Source organism: Ornithorhynchus anatinus, chromosome 1 (genome assembly GCF_004115215.2).
Source record: "Ornithorhynchus anatinus isolate Pmale09 chromosome 1, mOrnAna1.pri.v4, whole genome shotgun sequence".
Taxonomy (NCBI): Eukaryota; Metazoa; Chordata; class Mammalia; order Monotremata; family Ornithorhynchidae; genus Ornithorhynchus; species Ornithorhynchus anatinus.
Window position 1 is genome coordinate 75,667,616 of NC_041728.1, and position 12,148 is coordinate 75,679,763.

A 12,148-nucleotide genomic window follows, 5' to 3' on the forward strand; every position below is an offset into this window, starting at 1 on the left:
ACATTGCATCTACTTAATGCTCAATAAATTACTATTTTTGCAACTACTACTACAAGACAAAGTTCTCTCCTCAAAGAGCCCCCATAGCTAACAACTCAGTCTCTATGGCTTTTTGCATTTTAACACTTGTTTTCAGCCCACCCTTCTCTTTAGGCCATTGAAATCCTTCTTGGTCTTCCAAACAGAAAAAGAACACAGCATAGCCTGTCTCTGTCTCTTCCTTTCTCTTTTCCTTTTCTGGCCTTGAAGTATTTTTGTCTTTTTAATTTCTATGTTCTCCTTACCACTTTATACCAATCCAAAATCTCTGCCCAACTGAGGTGGGAGGAAAAGTACTACAGAGGGGAATATAGAAAAAGAGAAATAGGAGGTAAAAGCTCTGGGAATGGAAGAGATTGTCTCAAACCCACTGGCTCACTAGCACAGATTTTTTTTTTCAGTTAAACAATATTAAATCTACTTAAGTAGAAACATGGTAGAGTGATGTAAACATAAAAGTAGTTAGATTAGCCTGGCAATACCTTTCAAGTTATCTTTTGCAATGTAATTAAGACATCCAAGACATCCATCATTCAAGAGGAATGCTATCATTCCTAAAATTTAGTGCATTCCAGCAGAATCTCTTTTAGAATACTTGGTTGATTCTTTTATATCCCTTTTTTAAATTTTGCCACATTAGCTAGTAATATAAACTACATAAAAAAGTCCAAGGATAAAAAAAAATCTTGTGCTTGGAATCTGAATTTATTTACCATGGATAAGCAATAAACTCAGTGTTATTCCCTGCCAAATTAACTTAAGTCAGATCCTTGTGTTTCCCAGAAAACAGTGTTACCATTTAAACCTAAAGAGAAGTCCTGCAAAGTGTTCACAGCTCAGACTTCTGAGTTCAACACTAACCATGGTTGACTAATCAGTAGTGGATATTACTGAGGTAGATGCATGGTAAGTACTTACATATTCTTCATAGGCCTCGTGAGTTGGAGGAGGGGGTGGCCGGTATCCTGGGGCTGCTGGAGCTCCCCTTGCTCGGGGGGTAGGAACACCTCTTGCTACAGGAGGTATGGGCAGGGCGCCTCGGGTCACAGTTGTCCCTCTGGGAGCTGGGATGCCTCTTCCGGGTTGGGGAGGAGGTACTGCACCCCCTCGACCCCTTGGAAATAAAAACAAATGAAGGTGGAATAAAGAAATAAAGTGTGAACAGATGATAACTGACCAGTAGATGTACACTTTCTCTACAATTCACAATAAAATGGAGCTCCAAATTTTAATGACTCTAATTGTGGAATTTATTAAATGCTTACTCTGCGCATAGCACAGTACTGTGTGGCTAGCTATAAGAAAATTAGGTGGGACTATCCTTTCCCATGTGGGGCCCACAGCCTGTGGAGGAAGGGGAACAGTTATTTAAATACCTTTACAGTTGAGGAGACTGACATCAGCAAACTTTTACTCATCACCAAATTTAGCTTGTGGCAGGAAGGTCTGAACTATAATTATTTAATAGCCATCATCTAATTCATCCTTGCAACACTTTGAGGAGTCAGTACTATACTGCTTGTCATGATACAGAGTGGAAATGAAAACCCAGGAGTCATTTCAGAACCAAGATTAATCCCCAAATGAGTTGATAACTTCAGCGGGTCAGTTGAATACTCCCAAACCTGTCTATCCCTGCAACTTTTTAATTATAATCTAATGTCATAAATGGTAGTAATTCTATTTTGGTGAAATTTCCAAGTATCAAAAGCTTGGTAACAATAATAATAATAATGATGATGATGGTGTTAAGCACTTACTATGTGCTTACTACAGTTCTAAGAGATGGGGTAGATACAAGGTAATCAGGTTGTTCCACTTGGGGCTCACAGTCTTAATCCCCATTTTACAGATGAGGTAACTGAGGCACAGAGAAGTTAAATGACTTGCCCAAAGTCACACAGCTGACAAGTGGGGCCCGGAATTAGAACCCATTACCTCTGACTCTCAAGCCCATGCTCTTTCCACTAAGCCATACTGTGGTAATCTGTCATTCCCAGGAAATGTGCGGTGCTGACAGTAAGTGGGCCAGGTATCAGTGAGTCAGGTCCAAATAATTATACAGAACCCAGGAGTCAAGTTCCTCCAGAAGTTCAGGCAAGTCTGCAAGGTGGAGAGTGATTTTTAGTCACGTTTACATCTTCATCATCATTATGGTATTTGTTAAGCACTTACTATGTGCCAAACACTGTTCTAAACTCTGTGATAAATATAAAGTAATCAGGTTGTCCCACGTGGAGCTCACAGTCTTAATCCCCATTTTATAGATGAGGTAACTGAGGCACAGAGAAGTTAAGTGGCTTGACCAAGTTCACACATCAGACAAGTAGCAGAGCTGAGATTAGAACCCACATCCTCTCACTCCCAAGCCCATGCTCTTTCCACTAAGCCATGTTCCTTCTCTGTTTACATACGAGGAACTGTTTGCCGATTGAAATAGAACAGGGTCTAGAAATCCCTTGTTCTACAGACGTATTCAGTCTCTTCTTGATACCATATTGGCTCTCGATGATAGGCTACCACTGGGAAGTGGCCTTCATTACTGGGGACTCAGCACCAAGAAAGGGATGTTGTTGATGCAAGTAGCATGGTCTCATGAAAAGATCACAGATTGGGGAAGAGGAGCTGAGTTCTAATCCCAACCCTGCCCCATGTCTGCTGGATGACCTTGGACAAGTCACTTCACTTCTTTGGGCCTGAGTTCCCTCATCTGCAAAATGGGGATTCAATATCTGTCCTCCCTCTTATTCACATTGTAAATCCCATGTGGGACACAATTATCTTAGATGTACCCTGGGCTTAGTGCGTAGTATATGCTTAACAAATTTCACAATTATTAGTATTATCGGTATTTTTATTATTTGACCGACAATTACTCTCTCCACCTTAATATCCTTATTGAAGGCACATATTTTCCAAGAGGTCTTCCTTCATTCAATCATATTTATTGAGCGCTTACTGTGTGCAGAGCACTGTACTAAGTGCTTGAAAAGCACAATTCGGCTACAGATAAAGACAATACCTACCCAACAACGGGCTCCCATTTCTTCTTTCCCCTCCCTTAGGCAGTACCCTGCCTGATTTACTCCCTTTATTCACCCCTTCCTCATCCCTGTAGCACTTATACCCATAAAAGAGAATATTAGAGAAGCATCGTGGCTTAGTGGAAAGAGCAAGGGTTTGGGAGTTAGAGGACATGGGTTCTAATCCTTACTCTGCCACTTGTCTGCTGTGTGACCTTGGGCAAGCCACTTAACTTCTCTGGGCCTCAGTTACCTCATCTGTAAAATGAGGATTAAGACTATAAACCCCATGTAGGACAACCTGATTAGTTTGTATCTATCGCAGTACTTGGAACAGTGCTTAGCACATAGTAAGCACTTAACAAATACCATATTATTATTATATCTGTAATGTACTCTCCCATAACTTAGTATAATGCTTTGCATACAGTAAACACTCATTAAATTTAGCTGATTGGTTGATAGGTTTTATGTGGCTTTTTTTGCTTTTCTGCACAAAAACATTGCAGATCCCTGGATAAGCAGATGGTCCTTTCCTCTATCAGTTTTTACCAGGAGATTGTTTACTAATCTCAAGAGCAAAACAATAAACCTTCAGACTGTTCTGTATCCTACATGATTTGTGTAGAACATCTGAGTATGCAGGCAGCAGCCTGAGAAATAGATATGAGTGAGGTGTGGAAATCTGTTAACTTTGCCATTCTTCAAGACCTCTAATGGCAGTGGTGAATTCACGAAGTGTTGGCCTGAAAGCAGTGGCTTTACAGTTATTAGTGAATTAATTGTTTTTCAAATAGAACATCAACCTTAAGATGGGATCCAGAACACCAGAAATGGTTCTATTCAAGCATTCAATTGTCCCTCCAAGGGAAACTATATGGTTAGGGCCTCAAAGATTTCCTAAGACTCCAAAAAGATTAAAGAGACAGCTGCAAAGGGGGAGTAGACTCCTCCGCTCTCAGGCAATGATGGGAAGGTGATTGTGGCCATATATCTCAGGCCTCACTGCCCAAAGCCAGTACTGGGGAGATCCTGTTCATATATATGCCTACAAGGTACACCGTCTTTTCTTTTAGTGGTGTAGGAAAAGGGAGAGGGAAAAGAAGAAAGGAGATAGATGTCAGTCCTCCCTCTCTTCAGTTCAAGACATTTGATCTAAAAGAAATCTTGATCTTTCACTTGGCTCCTTAATTTATATTTCCTGACCGACTGAATCTAGCTTGTAGATAAGATACGTATTATTCTTTATTTATGCAATGCATTATTTATGACCTCAGTATACCAAATCTACATCTTGTTTCCTGTTTCATCATTACTTGGCACATAGATTATTGTACAAAAATCCAAATGTCAAATGTCCAATCAATTGTATTTACTGAGTGCTTACTTTGTGCAGAGCATTGTACTCAATACTTGGGAGAGTCTAGAAGGGGAGAGATATAGTTCTTGTGAACATTATCCATTCATTCATTTTAATTGTTTTTATTGAATGCTTACTCTGTGCAAAGCACTCTACTAAGCACTTGGAGAATACATTATCGAGTGACTTTACATTTTCTTTAGCATACCCACATGTGATTTTTTTAAAGGATGCTATTTATATTTTCTGCTGTTTGCACTGGTTCAGGAGATGGGCTATAACCATTCAAACCATCTTCCCAAGGCCAAAAGGAATATCTTAGAGGGAATGGTACCTTCCCTCAAGACCAAAATCCAGAGACTAGTTTGATGAGAGCAAGGTGGGAGGACAATTTGTCTGAGGACAGGTTGATCCCATCTTATTTGTCTGGGCCCCAAGAGCTTTAAATGGCAACAGGAAGACAGGCAGCCAACAGATAAGAAGAAAGAGGCCTCGAGAAATGAGAAGTCCAGGAGACTGAGACTAGTCCTGCATCATTCTGCAGCTGTGGTTTTTGTTTCATTTCTGGAAGTGTGAAGATGTTGTTGTTTCCAGTTTTTTAAATAAAGAATAAGTACTTATAGGGGTCAGACTCTTTTTCTTCTTGCCTTGGAACTCAAGACAGCAAAATTCGGCTTCATTTGCATACCTGCTGATATGCCTATAGCATCAATGATGTCATTAGAACACTGGAAGTGGAATTTAAGATATAACTTAAGATTCTTTTTGCTTATTGCAGCATGAGTAGATAGATGTGGTAATCAGAGTTTTTTCATCTTTTGGCAACAAAATATACTATGCATATTTTATCAAGATACTGAAAGTTGGGAATTTAATGAGCTACCTATTGCCACATTTTAAAGTAGGCCTATTTTTCAAAATAAGAGGCATACTTATCTTTTCAAGTAATTATAAAATCTTCTCGAATCTGTTGCAACTCCCTACATTAGAGGACATCAATAATGCAGCAATATACACTAATATGCTGATTTAACATTTTCAACTAGCCAGGAAAATACACTGTTGAAAACTTGTGGTTCCATTTCTAGCAATACAACCTAGAAGCTGTACAGAAGAACATTTCTGGAAAAAGTTCCCTAAACATACATCTGAAACACAAATTTATTCATTTCAGAGATTCTGAAGCCAATCCCACATCATGGTCTGTTGCTGGGATTACATTATCTCAGAAATGAACTATGGTAATCAGGTTCCCTGCTAACCTAGAGGAATTAGGGGGATAGCAAGTTGCTGCTGGTTATACTGCAGATAAATCAGGAAATTGTGATAGTCTCACTACTGGGATTTCCATATGCAAATTATTTGGATGACTGAAGCCTCATAATACACCCTCAGTGATATACATAATTCCAGTTAAAAGAAACCTGCCCTGCCTGCAATCTCTAAATACCTGAAATGAAAATGTATTTTTGGTACCTATATTGCCTTCTAGATGCAACTTCTGAGTTAGTATGAATCAATATCGCTTTAGGAGGCTAAAGGACCACTGCTTATGTTTCAGATGATCCATAAATGTAATATTCTCTCTCATTAAACCATTTTCTTGGGCAAATCAACAACTGCTGTAGGACAACGGGCCATATATTTTATTTTCAGATTCTCAATAACCGGACTGTTTCCAGAGGTCTCAATTAGAAATATGATATGCTTCACTTCCAGTTCGAAGGAGTTAGAGGGTTTTGCTGACAAATCGATGTCTCAAGTGGTGATGTACAAATAGTGAATGAGACTATTCCAATAGAGACTTCAAATACTGAGTAAGGTTTGCACAACTAAGAGTTTTTGGGGATGTGAATTTCTAGGGAAATATATGATATACCATCCTGATTTTCTAGGTATCTGCTTATCAGATTAAAGAAGAGATCAGAAAAAAAGTAGAGGATCTCTAAGTTATGAATAGGCATTCCCATTCTGAGCAAGTCAATTCTTGTATTGAAAAATTGCACAATCCCAAATCATGAAATCACAAAATGATACAGCAAGATTCTAATTTACCTTTTCCCCCGATATTAAGTAAAGTACCTTCTCTGATAGCTAAGGACTTTGCAAAGTCTACACTTTCAAAGTCCCTAAGGGCAGGGATCCTGTCTTCTTATTCTATTGTATGGTCCTAAGTGCTTAGTACACCTCTCTGCTGCCTTTGACACTGTCGACCATCCCCTCCTCCTCCATACCTTATCTCACCTTGGCTTCACGGACTCTGTCCTCTCCTGGTTCTCCTCTTACCTCTCTGGCCGGTCATTCTCGGTCTCCTTCGCTGGAGCCTCCTCCCCCTCCCATCCTTTAACTGTTGGAGTTCCTCAAGGGTCAGTTCTTGGCCCTCTTCTGTTCTCCATTTACACTCACTCCCTCGGTGAACTCATTTGCTCTCACGGTTTTGACTACCATCTCTACGCAGATGACACGCAGATCTACATCTCCGCCCCTGTCCTCTCCCCCTCCCTTCAGGCTCGCATCTCCTCCTGCCTCCGGGACGTCTCCACCTGGATGTCGGCCCGCCACCTAAAACTCAACATGAGCAAGACTGAGCTCCTCATCTTCCTTCCCGAACCCGGTCCTCTCCCAGACTTCTCTATCACCATTGATGGCACGACCATCCTTCCCGTCTCTCAGGCCCGCAATCTCGGTGTCATCCTTGACTCGTCTCTCTCGTTCACCCCACACATCCTATCCGTTACCAAGACCTGCCGGTTTCACCTCTACAATATCGCCAAGATCCGCCCTTTCCTCTCCACCCAAACGGCTACCTTACTGTTACGGGCTCTCGTTATATCCCGGCTAGACTACTGTGTCAGCCTTCTCTCTGACCTCCCTTACTCCTCTCTCGCCCCGCTCCAGTCTATTCTTCACTCCGCTGCCCGGCTCATCTTCCTGCAGAAACGATCTGGGCATGTCACTCCCCTTCTTAAACAACTCCAGTGGTTGCCTATCAACCTCCGCTCCAAACAAAACTCCTCAATCTAGGCTTCAAGGCTCTCCATCACCTTGCCCCTTCCTACCTCTCCTCCCTTCTCTCTTTCTACCGCCCACCCCGCACGCTCCACTCCTCTGCCGCCCACCTCCTCACCGTCCCTCGGTCTTGCCTATCCCGCCGTCAACCCCTGGGTCACGTCCTCCCGCGGTCCTGGAACGCCCTCCCTCCTCACCTCCGCCAAACTGATTCTCTTTCCCTCTTCAAAACCCTACTTAAAACTCACCTCCTCCAAGAGGCGTTCCCAGACTGAGCTCCTCTTCTCCCTCTACTCCCTCTGCCATCCCCCCTTTACCTCTCCGCAGCTAAACCCTCATTTTCCCCTTTTCCCTCTGCTCCTCCACCTCTCCCTTCCCATCCCCACAGCACTGTACTCGTCCGCTCAACTGTATATATTTTCGTTACCCTATTTATTTTGTTAATGAATTGTACATCGCCTTGATTCTATTTAGTTGCCATTGTTTTTACGAGATGTTCTTCCCCTTGACTCTGTTTATTGCCATTGTTCTCGTCTGCCCCTCTCCCCCGATTAGACTGTAAGCCCGTCAAACGGCAGGGACTGTCTCTATCTGTTGCCGACTTGTTCATTCCAAGCGCTTAGTACAGTGCTCTGCACATAGTAAGCGCTCAATAAATACTATTGAATGAATTCTCAGTGGTATCTAAGCAGATACCATTTAGTGCTTACTTTGAGCAGAGCACTGATTTAAGCACTTCGGAGAAAATAAGTTGGTAGACTCAATTCTTGCCTTTAAGGAGCTTAAAGTCTGTTCTGGAAATATTAAGACTTGCCATTAGTCAAATCTGATAACTTCTTCTATGACTTTCTCACTGGTGGTGTCACCACTGAAAATTGCATCTATTTATAAATCATACGTATTGAGCTCTGTACTAAGTACTTGGGAGAGTACAATAGAATGGTGTTGGCAGAAACATTCCCTTCCCACAACGAGTTTATAGTCTAGAGGAGGTTCTACCTAACAAGAGATAAAAGCAAAAAGGGAACAGCATATGGATGGTTACATAAATGAGCTTCTTGTTGATTTTCTATTCTTTATAAGCCATCTCAGCCTCAGGTATATCCTTCATTGTCAGTGACAGGATCAAGTGTGATACCTGAAGACATAAGATCAGGCATAAGGTTTAAGATAATAAGTGATGTATGCAGTCATATCTGGGAAGTAGGATGGACTACTGGGGCAGGAAACAGAGAGAAACAGCAGACAGCAGCAGACTACACTGGATAATGTGCAGAGCAGATCATCATCATCATAATAATGATAGTGTTATCAAGCACCCTGTGCACTTGGATTTGTATCCTTTAAGCACCCCACCCTCAGCCTCACAACACTTATGTATATACTTATCCCTAATTTCTTTTACTGTCTGTGTCTCTCTCTCTAGGCTGTCAGCTCTTTATGGAAAGGGAACATGTTTACCTCGTCCGTTGTATTGCACTCTCCCAAGTGCTTACTACAGTGCACTGTACACAGTTAGTATTCAATAAATACCATTAATGTATTCATTGATAATCTAGTGCCACACAGGAGACATGTGGCAGAGCCAGGATTAGAACTCAGGTCGTCTGATCCCCAGACCAGTGCTCTTTCCATCGCTACCGGGAATACTTGCACAGTAACTGCTGTTTTCTCTCCTGCCACTGAAAGACTCCACTTTGTATGTGCAGGATCAGAGAAAAAAGCTGCTCCTGGGTGCTCTTGCAATCTTCCATTGGCACTAAGAAAAGCACTGTGTAACCACCACTTTATAGCCTGCTACTGATGGTCCCTGCTCCCCATATGCTCTAGACGGGCCAATGGGGATAAAAAACTGTTCCTGTGTGCTCTCAGACACTCCCATCACCCCTGAGAAAAGCACCATGTAACTGCTGTCTTCCTTCCCACCACCCAAGGTCCTCGCGCTTGGGTTGCTCCCACATGCTCTCGGACTCCTTCATCACCTTTGAGACTTTGAGTCAATTTTTTCTATTTCTTTATGCTACATTTTAATTTCTCAGCACTCCTGCTCTTTCTCTCTCTTATTCCTTCTCCCTACTTAAACTTTTGGATTGTGAGCCCCAAATAGGACAGAGACCGTTTTTAATTCCCACCTGTGTATTTTCTTCCAGTACTTAGTACACTGTTTTACATACCCTAACCACTTAAGTAAATACTATTACTCCTCTTTCTCTTCCTCTTTCGACTATGGCAATGCTGTTTCTGGCCTAGGAGAGTGGTGAGGGAAGAGGGGAAAAGGCAGACCTAGGAATGAGGGTAACAGAGGTGGAGTCATTGCTTCAGTAAAGATCAGCAGGCTCTATTACAAGGGCTGCTTGCTCTATGGCAGGGCTCTCGGAGGCTCTGCAACTGAGCAGAAGAGTATGGTTGAGGTTACGGAAGTGGGCTACTATGTCTGAAAAGCCCCATTTTGCCAGAGAGGTAAACAGTGTGATTAGATGGCATCCTAGAGCACAGTGCATGCTGCAATCTCTGCAGGTATTAGCATGATACCTCCTGTGTCATGAGAGGGAGGTACCCCTCAGGGTGCATGAAGGTCTGAAGATGTCTCTGGTTGGGGAGTAAATTCTCTTACCATCTGCCCTCCCATTCCACTCTCATACCTGGAACCAAAGTGTCAACGATGCTGATGCAAGGAAGGATCTTCCTCTAAAACTCTGGATATGCTCTTAAACTGCTTTTAGAAGATGAACCAACCCACCTGGAAGGAGCTGCAGGAGGCACCCGGATTCCTCTTCCTCTAATACACCGTCCACGACTTGAGTCCTCTGAACCATTTAAATATGATAGTTCCCGCAGTTGCTCCTGGCGAATTTCATCATTGTAGTCCTGGAAGAAAGAAAACACACTAGCTAAATCTCTGTGGGGCTCTTGGAGTCAAAAAGCACAAATTCCATCACAGGATCAATTATTCCTGGACTTTCCAGGGCCTTTTGTCTATAATTTGTCCAAAGTCTCAGTCGTGTGTTAAAAATTCATTTTTTATTTCTACTCTGCAGCCAGAGAAATGGAGTCTCAGAGAGGTTAGTATCGTTGGATCTCTGGCAGAACCCTGGAGTCTTTTTGGGAGTCAATCAATTGCATTCACTGTGGGCTCACTGTGTGCAGAGTACTGTACTAAGCACTTGGGAGAGTACAATATAACAGATTTGGTGGGCCTGTGCCAACTGCTTAGTATAGTGCTCTGCACAAACTGCTCCATAAATACGATTGTCTGACAGTGTTCCTTGCTCACAAGGAGATTACAGTCCAGAGGAGAAGACTGAGGGAGTCACTTTTCTTGCAAAAGAGCTGGGAGTTGCCTGGTGTCATAAAGGACACACTTCAAGGGACCCCTGCAGTTCTAATGGCTTAGCTATGGAGAACTCATGTTGTCCTTATTGGACAAAGCAGCCAAAGTGGCTCAGAAAAGCACCTTTCCCTCTGCAACATCAATTAAATTTGCTCTGATCCAAAGAGTCACTCCAAGCCATGGAGGAAAGCAGGTCGGTTTAGGCAAGGGAAACAAAACACTGCAATCTTCCCACCCTACCCAATCTGACCCTACGGATCTCCTCAAAATATCCGCTCCAATCTTCTGGCTTCTTTAATCCAGCTAACTTCATTTCCCATTATTTGTTGCACCTATTGCTAAAACCTATATTCTTTTTGTATAAATTCAGGACCTGCAATAGCACTGTAACCTCTTGCTAAGAGCTCATAACTCTTTCTGACCACCTTGCTCCATAAAGAGAAATAAAAATGGTTCAACATTTTGCCATAGGTGGCCCTCATGAGAAATCTGACTTGTGGTGGGAGGTGCAAAAATAATATTCCAGTATCGAGTACTTTGTGTAGAACACTCTACTAAGAGCTTGGAAAAGAACAGAACAACCTAGTTGGTAGACATGATCCCTGCCCACAAGGAACTTACAGTGCTAAGTGAATGACTTTTAGAGTTTTTAAAATCATTATCTCCTGAGCAAAGTTATTATTTAAAAAGGAGAGTATCTATCAACTAGGATTTTGAATGATAAAACCTATACTCTATAATTATTCTAACGGTACAGCAGACACAATGAATTTATGGCCTAGAATGGGAGGCAGACATTAATATAAATAAATAAATTATGGATATGTACATAAGTGTTGTGGGGCTAGATTCAGGGTAGTGAATAAAGGGAACAAGTTAGGGCAATGCAGAAGATAGTGGGAAAAGAGGAAATGAGGACTTAGGGAACACCTCTTTGAGGAGATGTGCCTTTAATAAGGCTTTGAAGCTGGGGACAGTAATTGTCCAAAGGACATTAAAATGGAGGGCATTCCAGGACAGAGGCAGGACATGGGTCAGATGTTGGTGGCAAGATAGATGAGATTGAGGTTTAGTGATTAGACTGGAAATAGAGGAGTGAAGTATGGAGTGGAGAGTGGAGTCACAGATAAAGCCAAGGTTATGGGCATATGACAAGGGAAGGATGGTGGTGCTATCTCTTAGTGATGGGAAAGTCAAAGGAAGGACTGGGTTTGGGTGTGAGGAAAAGGAGTTCTGTTTTGGACATGTTAAGTTTGAGGTGATGGCAGGACAGTCAAGTAAAGATAACTTGAAGGCAGGAGGAAATGCGAGACTGCAGAAAGAGAGAGAGATCAGGGCTAGAGATGTAGATTTGGGAATCATCTGCATAGTTGAAACAATAGGAGT

At 42.2% G+C, this 12,148-nt stretch overlaps 1 protein-coding gene across 1 annotated transcript in view; it reads right to left on the reverse strand.

The window, feature by feature from the left end:
* The window catches only part of KHDRBS2 (KH RNA binding domain containing, signal transduction associated 2), a 562,712-nt gene that overhangs the window by 156,056 nt on the left and 394,508 nt on the right, over nucleotides 1–12,148 (reverse strand). The window contains exons 5-6 of the mRNA XM_029062307.2: nucleotides 10,172–10,299; nucleotides 958–1,153 (exon numbers count right to left, since the gene is read on the reverse strand). Of these exons, the coding sequence (XP_028918140.1) occupies nucleotides 958–1,153; nucleotides 10,172–10,299 (324 nt within the window). The remainder of the gene's footprint in view (nucleotides 1–957; nucleotides 1,154–10,171; nucleotides 10,300–12,148) is intronic.